This window comes from Catharus ustulatus, chromosome 33, assembly GCF_009819885.2.
Source record: "Catharus ustulatus isolate bCatUst1 chromosome 33, bCatUst1.pri.v2, whole genome shotgun sequence".
NCBI classification, from domain to species: Eukaryota; Metazoa; Chordata; class Aves; order Passeriformes; family Turdidae; genus Catharus; species Catharus ustulatus.
Genome location: NC_046253.1, coordinates 822148 through 847072, shown reverse-complemented (window position 1 = coordinate 847072; position 24925 = coordinate 822148). Strand labels below are relative to the sequence as shown.

At 40.3% G+C, this 24925-nt stretch overlaps 1 protein-coding gene across 1 annotated transcript; it reads right to left on the bottom strand.

The window, feature by feature from the left end:
• Positions 1–911: 911 nt before the first annotated feature.
• On the bottom strand, positions 912–24064 carry RAVER1 (ribonucleoprotein, PTB binding 1). Its single transcript, XM_033083686.1, has 15 exons — positions 23866–24064; positions 23116–23182; positions 20419–20652; positions 17432–17667; positions 13555–13746; positions 11297–11411; positions 9257–9345; positions 7919–7985; positions 7296–7354; positions 5393–5480; positions 4561–4637; positions 3586–3660; positions 3032–3136; positions 2232–2297; positions 912–1109 (listed from the first exon to the last, which is right to left on the bottom strand). The coding sequence occupies exons 1-15, from the start codon at positions 24052–24054 to the stop codon at positions 963–965; spliced, it is 1806 nt and encodes a 601-aa protein (XP_032939577.1). The 5' UTR covers positions 24055–24064; the 3' UTR covers positions 912–962.
• Positions 24065–24925: the final 861 nt, after the last annotated feature.

The following is a 24925-nucleotide window of genomic DNA, read 5'->3' as shown; positions in this document are numbered from 1 at the left end:
AAAAATCACCCCTCAAAAAATCAACAAAATTCCCCAAAATTTTCAACAAAAAAACCTCAAAAAATTAAAAATAAAACCCAAAAAATTCAACAAAAACCCCAAAAAATTAAATAAAAAAACCCCAAAATTTCAAGTTTTTTTTCTGAATTTTTTTGTGATTTTTGGGGGTTTTTTTTCCTCATTTTTTGAGGTTTTTCCAGCATTTGTTTGTTAATTTTTAAATGTTTTTTTTCTGCTTTTTTTGTGATTTTTGGGGCTTTTATTTGTGCATTTTTGGGTTTTATTTCCTGATTTTTGGTGATTTTTTGGGGGTTTTTTTTCTGCATTTTTTGGGTTTTTTTCTGCAATTTTTGAGATTTTTTCTGAATTTTTTTGTGATTTTTTGGGGGTTTTTTTCTGCATTTTTGGGTTTTATTTCCTGATTTTTTTGAGACTTTTGAGGTTTTATTCTGAGTTTTTTGGGGTTTTTTTTCTGCATTTTTGGGGTTTTTTCCTTAATTTTTTTGGTGATTTTTTGGGGTTTTTTTCTGCATTTTTTGAGATTTTTTCTGAATTTTTTTGTGATTTTTTTGGGTTTTTTTTCTGCATTTCTTGAGGTTTTTTTCCTGCATTTTTTGTGAATTTTTTGTGGGTTTTTCTGCAATTTTTGAAATTTTTTGGTGGCTTTTTTCTGCATTTTTGGGTTTTTTTTTCCTGATTTTTTGGGATTTTTTTCTGTATTTATTGAAGTTTTTTCCTGCATTTATTTGTGAATTTTTTGTGAGTTTTTCCTGCATTTTTTGTGATTTTTTCTCTATTTTTTTGCCATTTTTTTCTCCATTTTTTGTGATTTTTTCTTCATTTTTTCTCAATTTTTTCTCAATTTTTTCTCCATTTTTTTCACGATTTTCTCGCCGTTTTTTCCCCTTTTTGGGGCCGTTTTTTGAGATATCTTTTCAGGATTTTTTTTATCATTTCCCCCTTTAAAATATCCTTTTTCTCTTCAGGTAGGAATCAGCATAATGCCCTCCCAAGCCCTGGGAATGTTGTCCCACATAACAACCCTCAGGGCTGGGCTCAGGTTCAGGCAGCAGCTGAGAAAATCCGCGCTTGTGGCCCCCCAGGGGAGTCTGGAAAACAGAAAAAATAATTAAAATTTTATTAATTTAATTTATGGGATTTAAAAAAATTTTTTTGGGATTTTTTCTGGGATTTTTTGGGAATTTTTTTGGATTTTTTTGGGAATTTTTTTGGATTTTTTGGGAATTTTTTTGGGATTTTTTTTGATTTTTTTAAAATTTATTTTGGATTTTTTGGGGATTTTTTGGGGGGTTTTTTGGAGATTTTTTTGGGGATTTTTTTGGATTTTTGGGGGATTTTTTTAGGTTTTTTTGGGGTTTTTAAAGGAGATTTTTAGGGGATTTTTTTGGATTTTTTAAAATTTATTTTGGATTTTTTGGGGATTTTTTGGGGGTTTTTTGGGGGTTTTTTTGAGATTTTTTTGGGATTTTTTTGGAGATTTTTTTAAATTTTTTTTAAATTTATTTTGGATTTTTTGGGAATTTTTTTGGATTTTTTGGGGATTTTTTTGGATTTTTTGGGGATTTTTTGGGAATTTTTTTGGGATTTTTTTTTATTTTTTTAAAATTTATTTTGGATTTTTTGGGGGTTTTTTGGGATTTTTTTTTGGATTTTTTTGGGTTTTTTTGGGATTATTTTGCATTTTTTGGGGATTTTTTGGGGGTTTTTTGGGATTTTTTTTTAAATTTTTGGGGGATTTTTTTGGATTTTTGGGGGATTTTTTTGGGATTTTTTTAGGTTTTTTTGGGGTTTTTAAAGGAGATTTTTAGGGGATTTTTTTGGATTTTATTTTTGGGGGGATTTTTTGGGCTTTTTTTGGGGGATTTTTGGGCCTTTTTTTGGGATTATTTTAATTCTTTGAAAGACTATTTGGGATTTTTTTGGGATTTTTTGGGTTTTTTTGGGGGATATTTTGGGATTTTTTGGGGGGATTTTTTAAGGTTTTTTTGGGGGGTCTTGGGGATTTTTTTGGGGATATTTGGGGATTTTTTTTGGAGATTTTTTGGAATTTTTTAACATTTATTTTGGATTTTTTAAGGGTTTTTTGGGGTTTTTTGCGATTTTTTGGGGATCTTTTGGGGTTTTTTTTGGGATTTATTGGGGGTTTTTAAAGGAGATTTTTAGGGCATTTTTAGGGATTTTTTGGGGGTTTTTTTGGGATTTTTTGTTACCTTCAAGTGAGGGTTTGGAGGCGCCAAGGTGAGGAGGGAGTCGGAGCTGGGAGGGATGGAGATGCTCTGCAAGGAAAAAAAAATAAAATTAAAATAAAATTTTTTTAAAGGTTTATAAGTTTTTTTTTTAAGGGGAATTTTAGGGATTTTTAAAGATTTTTTTAGGAAGTTTTAGGAGATTTTTAGGAGATTTTTTTAGATTTTAAAGGAATTTTTTAGGGTTTTTAAAGGAGATTTTTAGGGAATTTTTTTTCCAATTTTAGGTATTTTTGGCTAATTTTTTTTCATAAATCTGGATAATTTTGGGATATTTTTGGGGTATTTCTGGATAATTTTATTTACAATTTTGGGTGACTTTTTTTTACAATTTTGGGTCATTTTGAGTAATTTTTTTTTACAATTTTGGGACATTCTGGATAATTTTATTTACAATTTTGGATAATTTTTTTTACAATTTAGGATATTTTTTGATAATTTTATATAAAATTTTGGGTAATTTATTTTTACAATTTTTGGTATTTTTTGGTAATTTTTTTTACAATATTGAGTGATTTTTTTTCACAATTTTTGATTAATTTTTTTTACAATTTTGGGCAATTTTGGGTAATTTTTTTTTTACAATTTTTGGTATTTTTGGATAATTTTTTTACAATTTTGGGTCATTTTTTTTTTATAATTTTGGATTTTTTTTTTTACAATTTTGGGCAATTTTGGGTAATTTTTTTTTACAAGTTTTGGTATTTTTTGATAATTTTTTTTACAATTTTGGGTCATTTTGGGTGATTTTTTTTAAGCCTGACCTTGCTGAGCTGGCTCTGTTTAAGCCCAGCCTGGATTCCACTGCTGAAATAAGAACTGGGGGAGCCTGAGAACAAAGGGGGGCCCAAACCTGGAGAGGAGGAGCCCTGCAAATAAAAATAAAAATTAAAATTAAAATGAACCAAAATCCACCTTTTTTAGCCCCAAAAATTAAAAAAAAATCTGATTTTTTTTAGCCAAAAACCCCCCAAAATTAGATTTTTTTTGGCTGAAAAAACCAAAAATAATTAAATTTTATTTAGCTAAAAAAACAAAAAAAAATTAATTTTTTTCCACCAAGAAAATTTAAAAATTGAAATTTTTTCCCCCCATAATGAAAAAAATTGGGTTTTTTCCCTAAATAATTCAGATTTTTTCTCCCCCTAAAATAATTTAAATAATCAGATTTTTTTCCCCAAAAATATTTTAAAAATTCAATTTTTTTCCCCAAAAAATATTTTAAAAATTCAGATTTTTTCCCCTAAAAAATTTAATTTTTCTCCCCACAAATTTTAAAAATTTAGATTTTTTTCACTTAAAATTTGAATTTTTTTACCTTGTTCCTGCTGTGGTTGAAACTCCCCAGGAGGGACCCGGGGGGATCTCGGGGGAAAATCCTGGAGCCCAAATCCTGCAAAAAAATTGGGGTTAAAATCCCAAAATTCCCCAAAAAATTGGGAATTTTTGGTTTTATAAAATTAATTCCTATTAAAAATGGGAATTTGGGGTTTTTTTTTAAATTAATTCTTATTAAAAATCAGAATTTTAAAAATTAATTCCTATTAAAAAACGGAAACTTGGATTTTTTAAAAAAGTAATTCCTATTAAAAATGGGAATTTTCTTTTCTTTTTCTTTTAATTAATTCTTATTAAAAATGGGAATTTTCAAAAAATTAATTCCTATTAAAAAATGGGAATTTGGTTTTTTTTAAGATTCATTCTTATTAAAAATTGGAATTTTAAAAATTAATTCCTATTAAAAAATGGAAATTTGGGTTTTTTTAAAATTAATTCTTATTAAAAATTGGAATTTTTAAAATTAATTCCTATTAAAAAATGCAAATTTGGATTTTTAAAAAATTAATTCTTATTAAAAATGGGAATTCTCTTTTTCTTTTATTTAATTCTTATTAAAAATGGGAATTTTTAAAAAATTAATTCTATTAAAAATGGGAATTTATTTTTTTTCCATTTAATTCCTATTAAAAAATTGAGATCTGAATTTTTTTTCCATTCAAATTCCCATTAAATTGGGAATTTGGGGTGGATTTAAAAAATTTTTTTTAAATTAAATCTTATAAAAAATGGAGATTTGGATGGTTTGTTTTCCCCCCCAAAATCTCCAATTTTCACCCCAAAATCTCCAATTTCACCCCAAGAATTCCCAAAAAATTCAAATTTTCACCCCCAAAAAATCAATTTTTTTACCCAAATTTGAGCAAAATCTCAATTTTTACCCCAAAACCTCAAATTTTTACCCAAAAAATCTCAAATTTCACCCCAAAATTTGATTTTTCACCCCAAATCTCACCTGGGGCACTTCCAGGCCGTCGTTGGGGGGGATCCTGGGGGTCCCAAAAATTCCAGAATTCACCTGAAAATTTTTCCCTGGAAATGAATTTTTTTTTAAAAAGGGAATTTAAAAAAAGAAAATTTTAAAAAAGATTTTAAAAAAAGGGAATTCTAAAAAGTAAGAATTTTCTTTTAAAAATTTAAACTAGAAATTAAATTAAATTTAAAACTTAAAATTATATTAAAAATTAAATTTAAAATTAAATTCAACACTAAATTCAAAATCAAATTAAAAATGAAATTAAAAATCAAGTTAAAAATTAAAGAGTAAACTAAAAATTAAATGGAAAATCAAATTGAAAACTAAAATATAAAAACAAAATTAAACTGAAAATTAAACTAAAAATTAAATTTAAAATGAAATTAAATTGAAAAATTAAATTGAAAATTAAATTTAAATTACATTTATACTTAAATTCAAAATCAAATAAAAAATAGCATTAAAAATTGAATTGAAAGTTAAAAACTGAATTCCAATGAAACAAAATTAAATTGAAATGAAATTGAAAATTATATTGAAATGAAAATTTAAAAATTAAATTACAAACTATATTAAGAGCTAAACTTAAAAATTGACATGAAATTGAAAGTTAAATTAGAATTAAATTGAAAATTAAATTGAAATTAAATTGGAACGTAAATTGAAAGTAAATTGAAAATTAAATGTAAATTAAATTAAAAAACTAAATTGAAATCAAATTGCAAATGAGACTCAAATGAAACTGAACTGAAATTGAACTGAAATGGAAATAAACTGAAACTGAAGTGAAACTGAAGTGAAATTGACTCACGGGGCGGGGCGGGCAGCACGCTGCGCAGGTTCAGGAACGGGTTCAGGGGCACCTGCAGCGTCCGGGGCGGCTCCCCCAGCAGAGAGCCCTGGGCAGAGAGGGGGGGTCAGGGGGGTCTGGGGGGATTTAGGGGGGATCTGGGGGGTCCTGGGGGGATTTAGGGGGGTCCTGGGGGGATTTGGGGGGTCCTGGGGGGATTTAGGGGGGTTTTAGGGGGCGGTTTGGGGGGTCCTGGGGAGGAATTTGGGGGGATTTGGGGGGTCCTGGGGGGGATTTTAGGGGGGATCCTGAAGGGATTTTGGGGGGTCCTGGGGGGGATTTTGGGGGGTCCTGGGGGGATTTATGGGGGTTTTGGGGGAGGTTTGGGGGGTCCTGGGTGGGATTTAGGGGAATTTTGGGGGGGGTTTGGGGGGTCCTGGAGGAATTTATGGGGGATTTGGGGGGTTCTTGGGGGATTTAGGGGGGATTGGGGGGCTCCCCCAGCAGAGAGCCCTGGGGAGAGAGGGGGTCAGGGGGGGTTTGGAGGTCCTGGGGGGGATTTTGGGGGGTCCTGGGGAGATTTTGGGGGCTCCTGAAGGAATTTAGGGGGGTCCTGGAGGGATTTATGAGGGTTTTTGGGGGATTTAGGGGGTCCTGGGGGGATTTCTGGGGGGTCCTGGAGTGGTTTAGGAGGGACTTGGGGGGTCCTGGGGATTTAGGGGCGTCCTGGGGGGGAACTGGGGGGTCCTGGGGGGATTTGGGGGGGACTTGGGGGGTCCTGGGGGGATTTGTGAGGATTTTGGGGGGTCCTGAAAGGGTTTGAGGGGTCCTGGAGGGATTTAGGGGGGTCCTGGGGGGATTTAGGGGGGTCCTGGGGAGTCCTGAAGGGATTTTGGGGGGTGTCTGGGGGGTCCTGGGGGGATTTATGGGGGTTTTGGGGGAGGTTTGGGAGGGTCCTTTGGGGATTTATGGGGGATTTGGGGGGTCCTGGGGGAGATTTAGGAGGGTCCTGGGGGGCATTTGGGGGGGTCCTGGGGGATTTATGGGGGTCCTGAAGGGATTTTGGGGGGTCCTGGGGGGATTTATGAGGGTTTTAGGGGGGGTTTAAGGGTCCTGGGGGAATTTAGGGGGTGATTTGAGGGGATCCTGGGGGGATTTTGGGGGGTCCTGAAGGGATTTTGGGGGGATTTAGGGGGAATCTGGGGGGTCCTGGGGGGGATTTAGAGGGGATTTTGGGGGTCCTGAAAGGGTTTGGGGGGTCCTGGGGGAGTTTAGGGGGTGATTTGAGGGCATCCTGGGGGGATTTTGGGGGGTCCTGGGGGGTTTTAGGGGGATCCTGAAGGGATTTTGGGGGGTCCTGGGGGGATTTAGAGGGGATTTGGGGGGTCCTGGGGGGATTTTGGGGGGTCCTGGGGGGTTTTGGGGGAATTTAGGGGGTCCTGGGGGGATTTAGGGGGATCCTGAAGGGATTTTGGGGGGATTTAGGGGGAATCTGGGGGGTCCTGGGGGAATTTGAGGGGATATAGGGGGGAATTTGGGGGGTCCTGGGGTGGATTTAGGGGGGATTTGGGGGGTCCTGGAAGGGTTTGGGGGGGTCCTGAGGGAAATTAGGGGGGATCTGGGGAGGTCCTGGAGAGATTTGGGGGAATTTTGGGGGGTCCTGGGAGATCCTAAAGGGGATTTTGGGGGGTCCTGGGGGGTCTCCAAGGAGATTTGGGGAAAATTTGGGGAGGATTTGGGGGGTCCTGGGGGCTCAGGGCAGAATTTTGGGGTCCCCACCCAACAAATTTTGGGTTTCCCCACCCTTGAATTTTGGGTTTCCCCCAAATTTTGGGGTCCCCTCCCTAAAATTTTGGGGTCCCCTCCCCAATTTTGGGGTCCCCTCCCCAATTTTGGGGTCCCCACCCCAATTTTGGGGTCTCACCGTGGGGGCTCCTCCCTCCCCCTGTTTGGTTTTGGGGATGGCTCCGATTTTGGGGGGTCCTGGAGGGGCCAAATCTGGAAAAAAACCAAAAAATTTGGAAATTAAAAAAAAAAAATCCCAAAATTTTCACCCAAAATTCCAAAATTTCCAACCCAAAATCTCAAATTTTTCCACTCAAATTTGAATTTTTTCCACTAAAAATTTCAATTTTTTTCCACTAAAAATTTCAATTTTTTCCCATTAAAAATTTCAATTTTTTTCCACTCAAATTTCAATTTTTTTCCAATAAAAATTTCAATTTTTTCCCACTCAGATTTCAATTTTTTCCCACTCAAATTTCAATTTTTTTCCACTAAAAATTTCAATTTTTTTCCACTCAAATTTCAATTTTTTCCCACTCAAAAATCTCAATTTTCCACTTAAAATTCTGAATTTTTTTCACCCAAATTCCCCAATTTTTTTTCCCCAAATTCAGATTTTCCCACCCAAATTTTTGAGGATTTTTAAAAAATTTTTGGGGATTTTTAAAAATGTTTTTTAAATTTTTTGGGGATTTTTTTAAAATTTTTTGGGGATTATTTAAAATTTTTTTGGGAATTTTGTGCCCAAATTTTGGGATTTACCTGAGGGGGGAGGAGCCTTGGGGGGGATCAGGGAGCTCAGGGGGGAATCCCCCAAAATTCCAGGTTTCTGTAAAATAAAAATTAAAAAAGAGAAATTAAAAATCTGAAAAGGAAAAAAAAATCCCTGAAAAAAATTGGGAAAAAAAATCAAAATTTCAGGAAAAAAAAGAGCTGGAAAAAGGGAAAAAAATCCTGGAAAATTCCAGAAAGAAACCTCAAAAATCTGAATAAAATAAGATAAAATAAAATTTTAAAAAATCTAAATCAAATGAAATTAAATGAAATAAAAAATAAAATTAAAATAAAATAATACAACAAAAGCAAAATAATAAAATAAAAAGAAATAAAAAATAAAATTAAATTAAAATTAACATTAAATAATAAAATAAATTTAGAATGAAATGAAATAAGATAAAAGGAACAAAATAATAGAATAAATTAAAATTAAATAATTAAATTAAATTGAATTTAAATCATTAAATTAAATTGAATTTAAATAGACTAAAAAACAAAATAAAATTAAATTCAATTAAAATGAAAATAAAATTAAAATTAAATTAAAATAAATCAATAAAACAAAATAAAAATAACAAAATAAAAACAAATAAAATGTAAAATAAAATTAAAGTTTAAATAAAATAATAAAAATAAAAATGAAATAAAGTAAATAAAATAAAAAGAAGTAAAATAAAATAAAATAGTAAAACAGAATAAAATTAAAATGAAAATAAAATAATAAAATAAAATTAAATTGAATTTAAAAAATAGAATTACAAAAATAAAATAAAATAAAATTAAAATTAAAACTAAATGAAATGAAATGAAATAAAATGAAATGAAATAAAATGAAATAAATTAAAATAAAATAAAACAAAAATAAAATAATAAAATAAAAAGAAATTAATAAAATAAAAATTGAAAAAATAAAAAATGAAAAAGTAAAATAGAATGAAATTTTAAAAATAAACTAAACTAAAATGAAATAAAAATTAAATAAAAACTAAAATAATCAAATAAAATAGAAATAAAATAATAAAATAAAAATTAAAACCAAATAAAATAAAAATTAAAATAACTAAATAAAATTAAACAAAATTACATTTTAAAAATAAACTAAAATCAAATAAAACTAAAATAAAATGAAATTAAATAAAAATTTAAAAAATAAAATAAAATAGAATGACATTTTAAAATTAATATAAAATAAAATTAAACTAAAAATTAAATGAAATAACATAAAATTAAATTTAAATTAATTTAATTTAATTTAATTTAATTTAATTTAATTTAATTTAATTTGATTTAATTTAATTTGATTTAATTTAATTGAATCCCCACCTGTCCCTGGGGGTGCAGCAGCTGCAGCAGCGCCGAGGGAATTCCAGGATTTGGGAGCAGGGGCAGCGAGGGAGCAGCGCCCAAAATTCCTGCTGGGAGGGGAGAGGAATTCAGCAAATTACACAAAATATCCCCAAAAAAATCAAAAATAAATTAAAAATAAATCCCCTAAAAAAATCCACCCAAAAATCCCAAATTTTACCCCAAAATTCCTCCAAAAAATCCCAATTTTCAGCCCAAAATTCCTCCAAAAAATCCCAATTTTCAGCCTGAAAAATCCCAATTTCAGCCAAAAAATCCCAATTTTCACCCCAAAAAATTGCCAAAAATTCCTCAAAAATCCAGGAAAAAACCCCCAAAAATTCCTCATGATTCCCCAAAAAAAATCCTAAAAAATTATCCAAAAATTACCCCAAAATTCTCAAAAAATCCCAAAAAAATAAAAAAAAAATCCCCATAAAATCCCCGAAAAATTCCCCCAAAAAATTAAATAAAATCTAAAAAAAATCCTAAAAATTCCCCCAAAAATTCCTCAAAAATTCAGGAAAAAATCTCCAAAAATTCCTCATGACTCCCAAAAAAAATCCTAAAAAATCCTAAAAAAAAATACCCAAAAATTCCCGAAAAAAATTAAATAAAATCCCAAAAATTTCCTAAAAATTCCCCAAAAAAATCCTCAAAAATCCTCAAAAAATTCCCAAAAATTCCCCAAAAAATGCCCCCAAAAATCCCAAAAAAATCCAAAAAAATCCCCCAAAATCCCAAAAAATGCCAAAAAAAATCCCAAAAAAATTAAATAAAATCCAAAAAATTTCCTAAAAATTCCTCAATACATCCTCAAAAATCCTTCAAAAATTACCCAAAAATTCCTAAAAAATCCCCCAAAATTCCCCAAAAAATCCTAAAAAAAATCCCCAAAAAATTCCTAAAAATTCCCCAAAAAAATAAAATAAAATCCAAAAAAATTCCCAGAAATTCCCCAAAAAAGTCCTCAAAAATCCTCTAAAAATTACCCAAAAATTCCTAAAAAATCTCCCCAAAATCCCAAAAAAATCCCAAAAAAATACAAAAAAATCCCCAAAAAATGCCCAAAAAATGCCAAAAAAAACCCAAAAAATCCCAAAAAAATCCCAAAAAATTCCATTTACCCCAAAATCCCATTTTTTACCCCAAAACCCAATTTCTCACCCTGTTTTCCGTGCAGCAGGGGCCTGAGCAGCAGCTGCAGGGCCGGGTTCCCCAAAATTCCCAAAAAAATCCCCAAAAAATCCTAAAAAAAATCCCCGAAAAATTCCTAAAAATTCCCGAAAAAAATAAAATAAAATCCAAAAAAATTCCTAAAAATTCCCCCAAAAAAATCCCAAAAAATCCTTCAAAAATTACCCAAAAATTCCTAAAAAATCCCCCTAAAATCCCAAAAAAATCCCCAAAAAATCCCAAAAATTCCTCCAAAAAATTAAAATAAAAGCCCAAAAAATTCCTAAAAATTCCCCAAAAAAATCTTCAAAAATCCTCTAAAAATTACCCAAAAATTCCCAAAAAATCCCCCCAAAATCCAAAAAAAATCACCAAAAAAATCCCAAAAAAAATCCCCAAAAAATCCAAAAAAATTCCAAAAAAATCCCCAAAAATTCAATTTACCCCAAAATCCCATTTTTTACCCCAAAACCCAATTTCTCACCCTGTTTTCTGTGCAGCAGGGGCCAGGTTCCCCAAAATCCCCAAAAAAATCTCAAAAAATCCTAAAAAAAATCCCCGAAAAATTCCTAAAAATTCCCGAAAAAAATTAAATAAAATCTCAAAAAATTCCTAAAAATTCCTCAAAAAATTCCTAAAAATTCCCCAAAAAATCCCAAAAAATCCTTCAAAAATTACCCAAAAATTCCCAAAAATCCCCCAAAAAATCCAAAAAAAATGCAAAAAAATCCCAAAAAAATGCTAAAAAAATCCCCAAAAAATCCCAAAAAAATCCCAAAAAAATCCCAAAAAATTCCATTTACCCCAAAATCCCATTTTTTACCCCAAATCCCCATTTCTCACCCTGTTTTCCGTGCAGCAGGGGCCTCAGCAGCAGCTGCAGGGCCGGGTTCCCCAGGTTCCCCAGCAGCTGCAGCAGGGGGGGCTCGGGGAGGAGCCCCCGGCCTCGGTTCTGGGCCTGCAACGGGAGGAGGAGGAGGAGGGTGAGGGGAGGAAGATCAGGATGATGAGGATGGGAGGAAGATGAGGATGATGAGGAGGGGAGGAAGATGAGGAGGATGAGGATGGGATGAAGATGATGAGGAGGGGAAGAAGATGAGGAGGGGATGTGGCTGAGGATGATGAGGAGAATGAGAAGGGGATGAAGATGAGGAAGGTGATGAGGATGGGATGAGGACAGAAGAAAATGAGGATGATGAGGACAGGGATGAGGATGAGCAGGGGATGAAGATGAGGAGGGGATGAAGATGAGGATGATGAGGAAGGGATGAAGCTGAGAATCATGAAGATGGGATGAGGATGATGAGGGGATGAGGATGAAGAAGGTGATGAGGATGGAAGGGGATGAGAACAGGGAAGAAAATGAGGATGATGAGGACGGGAGGAAGATGAGGATGAGGAGGGGATGAAGCTGAGGATGTTGAGGAGGGGAGGAAGATGAGGATGAGCAGGATGGGATGAGGATGATGAGGAGGATGAGGATGAGGAAAGGACGAAGATGAGGATGATGACGATGGGATGAGGATGAGGAAGATGATGAGGATGATGAGAAGGGGGATGAGAACAGGGAAGAAAATGAGGATGATGAGGACAGGGATGAGGATGAGCAGGGGATGAAGATGAGGAGGGGATGAAGATGATGAGAAGGATGAGGAGGATGAGGATGATGAGGATGGGAGGAAGATGAGGATGATGAGAAGGGGAGGAAGGTGAGGAGGATGATAAGGAGATGAGGGTGAGGAAGGTGATGAAGATGAAGTGGATGAGGATGAGAGGGGATGAGGACAGGGAAGAAAATGAGGATGAGGAGGAGGGGAGGAAGATGAGGAAGGGATGAAGATGAGGATGGGATGAAGATGATGAGGATGGAAGGGAATGAGGAGGAGGGGATGAAGCTGAGGATGTTGAGGAGGGGATGAAGATGAGGATGATGAGGATGGGATGAGAATGATGAGGGGGTGAGGGTGAGGAAGGTGATGAGGATGGGAGGGGATGAGGGCAGGGAAGAAAATGAGGATGATGAAGATGAGGATGATGAGGATGAGGAGTGGATGAGGATGAAGATGATGAGAAGGGAGATGAGGACAGGTAAGAAAATGAGGATGATGAGGATGGATGAGGATGAGGAAGGGATGAAGCTGAGGATGAGGAGGAGGAGGAGAAGGAAGGGAAGAAGCTGAGGATGATGAGAGGATGAAGCTGAGGAGGATGAGAAGGGGATGAGGATGAGAAGGGCATGAGGATGAGGAAGGTGATGAGGATGAAGTGGATGAGGACAGAAGAAAATGAGGATGATGAGGATGGGATGAAGATGATGAGAGGATTAAGCTGAGGATGATGAGGAGGGGATGAGGGAGATGAGGGGATGAAGCTGAGGATGATGAGGGGATGAGGAAGGTGATGAAGATGGAAGGGGATGAGAACGGAAGAAAATGAGGAAGATGAGGAGGGGATGAGGATGATGAGGAGGGGATGAAGCTGAGGAGGGGATGAAGATGAGGATGATGAGGATGGGATGATGAGGTTGATGAGAAGGGGATGAAGCTGAGGATGATGAAAATGAGATGAGGATGAGGAAGGGATGAAGCTGAGGATGATGAGAGGATGAAGCTGAGGATGAGGAGAATGGGATGAGGAACATGAGGAGGATGAGAAGGGGATAGGGATGAGGATAGGGATGATAAGGATGAAGATGAGGAGGATGGGATGAGGATGATGAGGACAGGATGAAGATGAAGATGATGAGGAGAGGATGAAGCTGAGGAGGATGAGGAGGGGATGAAGATGAAGAAGGTGATGAGGATGAGGGGGATGAGGACAGGGAAGAAAATGAAGACAATGAGGACAGGGATGAGGATGATGAGGACGATGAAGAAGAGGATGATGATGAAGATGATGATGAAGGCTCACTCACCGTGGTCTGGGCTGCAATCAGAGCAGCCAGCATGCTCCTCCCTGGTGGCCCTGGGGCACAGAAGGACACCCTGAGGTGGCCCAGGGACACAGAACAGGGACAGGAATGACGATGATGACAGGGATAAAGCTGAGAATGATGAAGAAGATGAAGATGAGGATGATGATGATGATGAAGGCTCACTCACCGTGGTCTGGGCTGCAATCAGAGCAGCCAGCATGCTCCTCCCTGGTGGCCCAGGGGCACAGAAGGACACCCTGAGGTGGCTCCCGGCCACCCCCAGCCCGTCCGTGGCCTCCTGGACTCGCTCGGCCGCCTCCGGGGACTCGAACTCGAGCACGGCGAAGCCTCGGGGCCGCCCGTCCTGGCCCTGGGCCAGCTGGGGAGGGAGGAATGGGGGGAAAAGTGAGGATTTTGGGAAAATTCTGTATTGGATTTATCATAAAAGCATCAAAAATCCTGGTTTTAAACAAGTTGGGAGGGGAGAAATGGGGGGAAAAATGAGAATTTTTGGGGAAAAAATATTAAAAATCTATCATAAATCCATCTCTTGGGGCAGCTGGGGGGGAGAAATGGGGGGAAAATCCCAAAAATCCCAAATCCCAAAACCTCTCCCTCATCCAAACCTCTCCAACATCCCAGAAAAGCCCAAACCTCATCCAAAAATATCCAAAAAACCACCCAAAAAAATCGCGAAAAATCGCAAAAAATCCCCACAAAAATCTGAAAAAAAAAAAATCTAAAAAAAAATCTAAAAAAATCCCCAAAAATCCCAAAATCCCAAATCCCAAAACCTCTCCTTCATCCAAACCTCTCCCACATCCCAGAAAACGCCAAAAAAAACCCCAAAAACATCTAAAAAACCACAAAAAAAATCACGAAAAATGGTAAAAAATAAAAAAAAAAATCACAAAAAACCTAAAAAAAAATCTAAAAAAAACTTTAAAAATCCCCAAAAATCCCAAAATCCCAAATCCCAAAACCTCTCCTTCATCCAAACCTCTCCAACATCCCAAAAAACCCCAAACCTCACCCCTAAAACCCCAAACCCCAAACCTCTCCTTGACGCAAACCGCAACTCAGACATCGCGCAAAAAAGTCTGAAAAAAATCCCAAAAAAATTTCAAAAAATCCCAAAAAAATCCCCAAACCTGGCAGAAGGAGGGTAAATGGATGGCCCTAAAAACACCCTGGAGCTCATCTTCCAAACCTCAAAAAAACCCCAAAAAAATCCCCAAAACATCCAAAAAACCACCCAAAAAAATCGCGAAAAATTACAAAAATTCCCCAAAAAATCCCAATGAACCCCAAAAAATCCCAAAAAAAGCCCCAAACCTGGCAGAAGTTGGGTGCATGGATGGCCTCAAACTCATCCTGGAGCTCATCCTCCAAACCTCAAAAAGAACCCCAAAAAATCCCAAAAACACCAGAAAAACCCCCTAAAAAAATCGCGAAAAATCGCAAAAAAATCCCAAAAAATCACAAAAAACCCCAAAAAAATCCCAAAAAAATCCCAAAAAAATCCCAAAAAAAGCCCCAAACCTGGCAGAAGGTGGGTGTATGGATGGCCTCAAATACACCCTGGAGCTCATCCTCCAAACCCCAAAAAAAACCCAAAAAAAACCCCAAAAAAGCCCTAAATATACCGCGAAAAATCGCAAAAAAATCGCAAAAAAATCCCAAAAAAAACCCCAAAAAATCCCAAAAAAATCCCCAAAAAACCCAAAAAAAGCCCCAAACCTGGCAGAAGGTGGGTGCATGGATGGCCCCAAAGATCTCCTGGATTTCCTGCAGGTTGCAGTAGCCCTGGGGCAGTTTGTCCACGCACAAACACCGGGAGTGCAGCAAAAACCCAAAAAAATCCCAAAAAATCCCGAAAAAAAATCCCAAAAATTTCAAAAAAATCCTAAAATGCCAAAAATCCCAAATCCCAAAACCTCTCCTTCATCCAAACCTCTCCAACATCCCAAAAAACCCCAAACCTCACCCCTAAAACCCCAAAAACCCCAAACCTCTCCTTGACGCAAACCGCACCACAGAAACCGCACAAAAAATCCCAAAAAAATCCCAAAAAAATTTCAAAAAATCCCAAAAAAATCCCCAAACCTGGCAGAAGGTGGGTGCATGGATGGCCCTAAAAACACCCTGGAGCTCATCCTCCAAACCCCAAAAATACCCCAAAAAAATCCCAAAAAAACCCATTAAAATCCCTAAAAAAATCGCAAAAAATCGCAAAAAAATCGCAAAAAGTCCCCAAAAAACCCCCAAAAAAACCCCAAAAAATCCCAAAAAAAGCCCCAAACCTGGCAGAAGTTGGGTGCATGGATGGCCTCAAACTCATCCTGGAGCTCATCCTCCAAACCCCAAAAAAATCCCAAAAAAAAACCAAAAAAACCCCCCAAAAAACCCCTAAAAAAATCGCGAAAAATCGCGAAAAATCGCAAAAAATCCCAAAAAAACCTCAAAAAAATCCCAAAAAAAGCCCCAAACCTGGCAGAAGAAGGGTGCATGGATGGCCTCAAATTCATCCTGGAGCTCATCCTCCAAACCCCAAAAATACCCCAAAAAACCCCCTCAAAAAGCTCTAAAAATATCGCGGAAAAATCGCAAAAAATCGCAAAAAAATCGCAAAAAATCCCAAAAAAAATCGCAAAAAAATCCCCAAAAAACCCCCAAAAAACCCCAAAAAATCCCAAAAAAAGCCCCAAACCTGGCAGAAGGAGGGTGCATGGATGGCCCCAAACTCAACCTGGAGCTCATCCTCCAAACCCCCAAAAAAACCCTAAAAAATCCCCAAAAAACCCCAAAAAACCCATTAAAAACCCCTAAAAAAATCGCGAAAAATCGCAAAAAAATGGCAAAAAAATCCCAAAAAATCCCAAAAAAATCCCCAAACCTGGCAGAATGTGGGTGCATGGATGGCCCTAAAAACACCCTGGAGCTCATCCTCCAAATCCCAAAAAAACCCCAAAAAATCTTAAAAAAACCCATAAAAAACCCTTAAAAAAATCGCGAAAAATCGCAAAAAAATCGCGAAAAATCCCAAAAAATCCCAAAAAAAACCCAAAAAAAGCCCCAAACCTGGCAGAAGGAAGGTGCAGGGATGGCCCCAAACACATCCTGGAGCTCATCCTCCAAACCCCAAAAAAACCCCCAAAAAATCCCAAAAAATCCCATTAAAACCCCTAAAAAAATGCCGCGAAAAATCGCAAAAAAATCGCAAAAAATCCCCAAAAAATCCCAAAAAACCCCAAAAAATCCCAAAAAAAGCCCCAAACCTGGCAGAAGGAGGGTGAATGGATGGCAACAAACACACCCTGGAGCTCATCCTCCAAACCCCAAAAAAACCCAAAAAAATCCCAAAAAAACCCCAAAAAAACCCCCAAAAAAACCCCTAAAAAATTTGCGAAAAATCGCTAAAAAATCCCAAAAAAATCCCAAAAAAATCCCAAAAAACCCCAAAAAAAGCCCCAAACCTGGCAGAAGGTGGGTGTATGGATGGCCCCAAAGATCTCCTGGATTTCCTGCAGGTTGCAGTAGCCCTGGGGCAGTTTGTCCACGCACAAACACCGCGAGTGCAGCAAAAACCCAAAAAAATCCCGAAAAAAAACCCCAAAAAATAAAAAAAAAATCCCAAAAAATCCTAAAATCCCAAAAATCCCAAATCCCAAAACCTCTCCTTCATCCAAGCCTCTCCAACATCCCAAAAATCCCCAAACCTCACCCCAAAAACCCCAAAAACCCCAAACCTCTCCTTGACGCAAACGGCACCTCAGACATCGCGCAAAAAAATCGGAAAAAAATATTTTAAAAACCCCCAAAAAATCTCAAAAAATCCCAAAAAAAGCCCCAAACCTGGCAGAAGGAGGGTGCATGGATGGTCCCAAACACATCCTGGAGCTCATCTTCCAAACCCCAAAAAAATCTTAAAAAACCCCATAAAAAACCCCTAAAAAAATCGCAAAAAATCGCGAAAAATCGCAAAAAATCCCAAAAAAACCCCAAAAAAACCCAAAAAAAACCCCAAAAAAAACCCCCAAAAAAACCCCAAAAAAGCCCCAAACCTGGCAGAAGGTGGGTGTATGGATGGCCCCAAAGATCTCCTGGATTTCCTGCAGGTTGCAGTAGCCCTGGGGCAGTTTGTCCACGCACAAACACCGGGAGTGCAGCAGCTCCGGGCTGAGCGCGGCCGCCTCGCTCCAGTGCACGTACAAAGTTCTGCTCCCCAGCTGCTTCCCCAGCAGCTCAGATTTGGCTCTGGCTGCTGAATCTTTCTTCATGTACTCCACAAAGCCATAACCTGTTGGGGTGGAATGAAAAAAAATTGGGAATTAAAAAAAATTTGGGGAAAAAAGGGGAAAAAAGTGAAAAAAACGCGGCTCAGAAATGGTAAAATGGGTTTGGAAAAGGGAAATATTCCTCAAAAAACAGGGTTTAGAAAGTGGAAGAATTCCTTGAAAAATGGGAGGGGGAGGAAGAGAATTTATTGAAAAATGGGATTTTGGAAAGGGGGAGGATTTGTAAAGAAAGGAGATTTGGAAAGGGAGAATTCCTGGAAAAATTGGGGTTGGGAAAGGGGAAAATTTATTGAAAAAGGAGAAAGGATTTGTGGAAAAAAAGGAGAAGAATTTGTAGAAAAAATGGATTTAGAAAAGGAAGAATTTATTGAAAAAAGGGTTTGGGAAAGGGAAAGGATTTGTGGAAAAATGGGTTTGGAAAACAGAAATATTCCTCAAAAAAAGGGTTTAGAAAGTGGAAGAATTTCTTGAAAAATGGGCAGGGGGAAGAAGAGAATTTATTGAAAAATGGGATTTTGAAAAGGGGAGGATTTGTAAAAAAAGGAGATTTGGAAAGGGAGAATTCCTGGAAAAATTGGGGTTGGGAAAAGGAAAAATTTGGAAAAAAAAATGAAATAAAAACTTTGACTCCACTCGCATCCCACGAGTGGCCACCACACCCTTTGGAGTGGCCACCATGACCTCAGGAGTGGCCACCATGACCTTTGGAGTGGCCAGTTCTCTGGTTGCAGACCAGGAAACACCTCTCCAGGTTGCCCAAGAGATTTGTATTAAAAGGGAGTTTGGGAAAAGGAAAAATTTGCAAAAAAACCCGAAATAAAAATCTTGAGATGATTCCACCCCATTTATGGCTACCATACTCTTTGCAGTGGCCACCATCACTTTTGGAGTGACCAGTCCTGTGGCTGTAGACCAGGAAACACCTCTCCAGGTTGCCCAAGAGATTTGTATTAAAAGGGAGTTTGGGAAAAGGAAAAATTTGAAAAAAAAACAAAATAAAAATCTTGAGATGATCCCACCCCATTTATGGCTACCATTTCCTTTGGAGTGGCCACCATGACCTTTGGAGTGGCCACCATTCCCTTTGCAGTGGCCACCATGACCTTTGGAGTGGCCAGTCCTGTGGCTACAGACCAGGAAACACCTCTCCAGGTTGCCAAAAGGATTTGTGTTAAAAGGGGAGTTTGGGAAAAGGAAAAATTTGCAAAAAAAAACCGAAATAAAAACCTCGAGATGATCCCATCCCAGTCATGGCCACCATTCCCTTTGGAGTGGCCACCATTCCCTCAGGAATGGCCACCATCACCTTTGGAGTGGCCAGTCCTCTGGCTGCAGACCAGGAAACACCTCTCCAGGTTAAAAGGGGTTTGGGAAGAGGAAAAATTTGCAAAAAAAACGAAATAAAAACCTCGACCCCACTCGCATCCCACGAGTGGCCACCACTCCCTTCAGAGTGGCCACCATGACCTTTGGAGTGGCCACCATGACCTTTGGAGTGGCCAGTTCTGTGGTTGCAGACCAGCAAACACCTCTCCAGGTTGCCAAAAGATTTGTGTTAAAAGGGGAGTTTGGGAAAAGGAAAAATTTGCAAAAAAATACGAAATAAAAACCTCGAGATGATCCCACCCCAGTCATGGCCACCATTCCCTTTGGAGTGGCCACCATTCCCTCAGGAGTGGCCAGTCCTGTGGCTACAGACCAGCAAACACCTCTCCAGGTTGCCAAAACATTTGTGTTAAAAGGGGATTGGGAAAAGCAAAATAAAAATCTCGAGATGATCCCACCCCGCTCACATCCCACGAGTGGCCACCATGCCTTTCAGAGTGGCCACCATGACCTTTGGAATGGCCACCATCACCTTTGGAGTGGCCAGTCCTGTGGCTACAGACCAGGAAACACCTCTCCAGGTTGCCAAAGAGATTTGTGTTAAAAGGGGAGTTTGGGAAAAGGAAAAATTTGAAAAAAAAATAAAATAAAAACCTCGAGATGATCCCACCCCAGTCATGGCTACCATTTCCTTTGGAGTGGCCACCATCACCTTTGGAGTGGCCACCATCACCTTTGGAGTGGCCAGTCCTGTGGCTACAAACCAGCAAACACCTCTCCAGGTTAAAAGGGGTTTGGGAAAAGGAAAAATTTGCAAAAAAAAACCGAAATAAAAATCTTGAGGTGATCCCAGCCCAGGTGTGGCCACCATCACCTTTGGAGTGGCCACCATGACCTTTGGAGTGGCCAGTTCTGGGGCTACAGACCAGCAAACACCTCTCCAGGTTAAAAGGGGTTTGGGAAAAGGAAAAATCTGCAAAAAAGCCGAAATAAAAAACTCGAGATGATCCCATCCCATTTATGGCTACCATGCTCTTTGCAGTGGCCACCATCACTTTTGGAGTGGCCACCACAACCTTTGGAGTGGCCAGTCCTGTGGCTACAGACCAGGAAACACCTCTCCAGGTTAAAAGAGGTCTGGGAAAAGGAAGAATTTAAAGAAAAAGGAAAATAAAACCTCGACCCCACTTGCATCCCACAAGTGGCCACCATCACCTTTGGAGTGGCCACCACCCCCTTCAGAGTGACCACCATGACCTTTGGAGTGGCCAGTTCTGTGGTTACAGACCAGGAAACACCTCTCCAGGTTGTCCAAGAGATTTGTATTAAAAGGGGATTGGGAAAAGCAAAATAAAAATCTCGAGATGATCCCACCCCGCTCACACCCCACGAGTGGCCACCACTCCCTTCAGAGTGGCCACCATCACCTTTGGAGTGGCCAGTCCTGGGGCTGTAGACCAGGAAACACCTCTCCAGGTTGCCAAAGGGCCTGAGCAGCTCCTCGAAGCGCTGCTGGCTCAGCCCCCGGGGCAGGTTGGCCACGCAGAGCAGAGACTCCGTGGGCTGCAGCTGCACGCGGAGCTCGGAGCCGCGCAGGCGCGAGCCGTGGAACTGCCGGATGGCTGAGGAGGCCTGGGAGGCGTTCAGGAGGGTGATGAAGGCTGGGGAGAGAAAATTGAGGGGTTTAGGGTGGGGTTTGGGGGGGCTGGGAGGTGTTTGGGGTGAAATTTTGGGGGGTTTGGGGTGAGATTTGGGGGCTGTGGGGTGAGATTTGGGGGGTTTGGGGCAATATGCGGAAGTTTCGGGTGGGGTTTGGGGGGAAATTTGGGAGTTTGGGGGGAAATTTGGGTGGTTTGGGGGGAAATTTGGGGGGTTTAGGGTGAGATTTGGGGGGTTTGGAGTGAGATTTGGGGGGTTTAGGGTGAGATTTGGGGGAAATTTGGGAGTTTGGAGTGAGATTTGGGGGGTTTGCGGCAATACGCGGAGGTTTCGGGTGGGGTTTGGGGGGAAATTTGGGGGTTTGGGGAGAGATTTGGGGGGTTTAGGGTGAGGTTTGGGGGTTTTGGGGTGAGGTTTGGGGGGTTTAGGGTGAGATTTGGGGGGTTTAGGGTGAGATTTGGGGGAAATTTGGGAGTTTAGGGTGAGATTTGGGGAGTTTGGGGCAATGCGCGGAGGTTTCGGGTGGAGTTTGAGATGAAATTTGAGGGATTTGGGGAGTTTAGGGTGAGATTTGGGGGGTTTAGGGTGAGATTTAGAGGGTTTGAAGGGAAATTTGGGGGGTTTAGGGTGAGATTTGGGGGTTTAGGGTGAGATTTGGGGGTTTAGGGTGAGATTTGGGGGCTTTGGGGTGAGATTTGGGAGGTTTGGGAGGTTTAGGGTGAGATTTGAGGGTTTAAAGGAAGGGGAGAGTTGCAGGGTTTGGAGCAGTGTAAATGCCGGATGGCTGAGGAGGCCTGGGAGGCGTTCAGGAGGGTGATGAAGGCTGGGGAGAGAAAATTGAGGGGGTTAGGAGAAATTTGGGGGGGGTGGGAGGTGTTTGGGGTGAAATTTTGGGGGGTTTGGGGTGAAATTTTGGGGGTTTGGGGTGAGATTTGGGGGGTTTGCAGCAATACGCGGAGGTTTCGGGTGGGGTTTGGGGGGAAATTTGGGAGTTTGGGGAGAGATTTTGGGGATTTAGGGTGAGATTTGGGGGTTTTGGGGTGAGGTTTGGGGGGTTTGGAGTGAGATTTGGGAGGTTTAGGGTGAGATTTGGGGGGTTTAGGGTGAGATTTAGAGGGTTTGAAGGGAAATTTGGGGAGTTTGGGGTGAGATTTGGGGGGTTTGGGGCAATGTGCGGAGGTTTCAGGTGGGGTTTGAGATGAAATTTGGGGGTTTCAGGTGGGGTTTGGGGTGAAATTTGGGGGTTTTAGGGTGAGATTTGGGGGTTTGGAGTGAGATTTGGGGGCTGTGGGGTGAAATTTGGGGGGTTTGGGGCAATATGCGGAAGTTTCGGGTGGGGTTTGGGGAGAAATTTGGGGGTTTGGGGAGAGATTTGGGGGATTTAGGGGGAGATTTTGGGGGTTTAGGGGGAGATTTGGGAGGTTTAGGGTGAGATTTGGGGGGTTTGGGGTGAGATTTGGGGGAAATTTGGGGGAAATTTGGGGGTTTGAGGGTGAAATTTCGGGGGTTTGGGGCAATGCGCGGAGGTTTCGGGCGGAGTTTGGGATGAAATTTGAGGGATTTGGGAAGTTTAGGGTGAGATTTGGGGGGCTTAGGGTGAGATTTGGAGGGTTTGAGGAGAAATTTGGGGGGTTTAGGGTGAGATTTGGGGGCTTTAAGGTGAGATTTGGGGGTTTAGGGTGAGATTTGGGGGTTTAGGGGAAGGGGAGAGTTGCAGGGTTTGGAGCAGTGTAAATGCCGGATGGCTGAGGAGGCCTGGGAGGTGTTCAGGAGGGTGATGAAGGTTGGGGAGACAAAATTTGGGGGTTGGGTGAAATTTGAGGGGGCTGGGAGGTGTTTGGGGTGAAATTTTGGGGGGTTTGGGGTGAGATTTGGGGGCTGTGGGGTGAAATTTGGGGGGTTTGGGGCAATGCGCAGAGGTTTCGGGTGGGGTTTGGGGGGAAATTTGGGGGTTTGGGGAGAGATTTTGGGGGTTTGGGGTGAAATTTGGGGGGTTTGGGGTGAGATTTGGAAGGTTTAGGGTGAGACTTGGGGGGTTTGGGGTGAGATTTGGGGGTTTGGGGCAATACACGGAGGTTTCAGGTGGAGTTTGGGGTGAAATTTGGAGGTTTGAGGAGAGATTTGGGGGGTTTGGGGTGAAATTTGGGTGGTTTGAGGGGAAATTTGGGGGGTTTAGGGTGAGATTTGGGGGTTTGGAGTGAGATTTGGGGGGTTTGGGGTGAGATTTGGGGGAAATTTGGGAGTTTGGGGGGAAATTTGGGGGGTTTGGGGCAATGCGCAGAGGTTTCAGGTGGAGTTTGAGATGAAATTTGAGGGATTTAGGGGAAAATTGGGGGAGTTTAGGGTGAGATTTGGAGGGTTTGAGGGGAAATTTGGGGGGTTTAGGGTGAGATTTGAGGGGTTTAGGGTGAGATTTGGGGGTTTGGGGGGAAATTTGGGGGTTTGATCCCAAAATTCCTCCTCACCTGTGCCCTTGTATTTGTCCACAAAGCAATATTTGAGCTCATAGTCCTTCAGCAATTCATGGACATCCTGGAAAAAAAACAAAAATTGGCAATTTTCAATGGAAATGGGGAAAAAAAAATCAAGATTTGTTCCTTAAAAATGGGGATTTTGCATGGAAATGAGGAAAAAATTAATAAAGATTCACTAAAATTGGGACTTTTCCATGGAAATGGAGAAAAAAATCAAGATTTGTTTCCTAAAAACGGGATTAAGGAATTCCCAGGCAATAAATACAGAAAATTTTGGCGTAATTGCCTTAAAAAAATCGCAAAAAGTGAAAGATTTGGGTTTGGTTTTTAGGTTTTTTTAATGGAAATTTGAGGCTTTGCAAAGGGGAAGAGTTGAAAAAAAGGGGGATGATGTGGAAATGAAAAATTCCTTTAAAAATTAAAATATTTGGGGATGGATTTGGGGGGTTCCCGGTTCTTCCCCCTCATCGCCAGTGCCAAATAAAATTTTGAGGATGGATTTCGGGGGTCCCCGGTTCTTCCCCCTCATCCCCAGTGCCAAATAAAATTTTGAGGATGGATTTCGGGGGTCCCCGGTTCTTCCCCCTCATCCCCGGTGCCAAATCAAACTTTGAGGATGGATTTAGGGGGTCCGGCCCCGTTCCCGGCACCAAATAAAATTTTGAGGATGGATTTGGGAGCCTCCGTTCCCGGTTCCCCCCTCATCCCCCTCATTCCCGGTGCCGTTCCCCCCCGCCTCACCTGGTTGCTCACATCCGCCGGTAAACCGCGGATCAGCACCTTACGCCGGTTCCGGAACTGCCGCTCGCTGTGCTCCAGGCGGCTCCGCACCTCGGCCGGGTCCAGCGGCGGCAAATCCTCCTCAGGGACCCGGGCGGGCTCCGCTGAGGGCCCGGGCCCGGCCCCGCTCACCGACAGCGCCGCCGCCATCTTGGCCCCGCCGCCGCCCGCCACGTCAAGAACGCGGCTTCTGATTGGACGAGGGAACGGCTCGGAGTATCCGCGGCGGGGATTGGACGGCGTGGAAAACATTGCGGATGAGACGGCGATTTTTATTGGTTGGGAGGTGGGTGGGTTGTGTTGGTGGTTGTGATTGGGTGGTAGAGGGAGAGGTTGAAGATCGTGGGATTTGATTGGTTGGTGCTGTCGGGGCTTTGAAGGCGGCGGAAAAACCGCGATAGAGAGGCCAAAAATCCCGAATTGAGCTCAAAAAAACCCTAAAAAAACCCAAATAGAGACCCCAAAATAAACCCAAATAGAGCCCAAAAAATCTCAAATAGAGACCCCAAAATAAGCCCAAAAAATCCCAAATAGAGCCAAAAAAATCCCGAATAGAGCCAAAAAAACCCCAAATAAAGACCCCAAAAAACCCAAATTTACCACAAAAACCCCCAAATAAAGACCCAAGCCCCCCCCAAATTAACCCCAAATAGAGACCCCAAAAAAGGCCCCAAAAACCCCCAAATTTACCACAAAAAATAAAAAAAAACCCCAAAGTAGAGACCAGAGACTTTTTCCTTTTTTTATTTCAAACCGCCAAATCCCCATTATTATTCCATGGAATTTTCTGGAATTTTCTCTCAGCAGAGGCCCTGCCCCTGGAGCTTCTCTGGGATATTGTTCCCCATTATGTCATGGAATTTTGGGGTTTTTTTTGGGGATTTTTTTCTCCCCTGGAATTTTCTGGAATGTTCTGGAATTTTCCCTCAGCACAGGCCCTGCCCCTGGAGTTTCTCTGGGATTTTCCTCATTATTCCACAGAATGTTCTGGAATTCTCTGGAATGTTCCTCAGCAGAGGCC

Excerpts from the sequence above, each read along its gene's own strand:
- RAVER1 (XM_033083686.1), bottom strand. The coding sequence starts at position 24,054 with ATGGCGGCGGCGCTGTCGGTGAGCGGGGCCGGGCCCGGGCCCTCAGCG. Across the intron at positions 3,661-4,560 it reads ACGGCCTGGAAGTGCCCCAG|GATTTGGGCTCCAGGATTTT; the intron begins GTGAGATTTGGG and ends ATTTTTTTGCAG. Across the intron at positions 2,298-3,031 it reads AACAGAGCCAGCTCAGCAAG|AGCATCTCCATCCCTCCCAG; the intron begins GTCAGGCTTAAA and ends TTTTCCTTGCAG.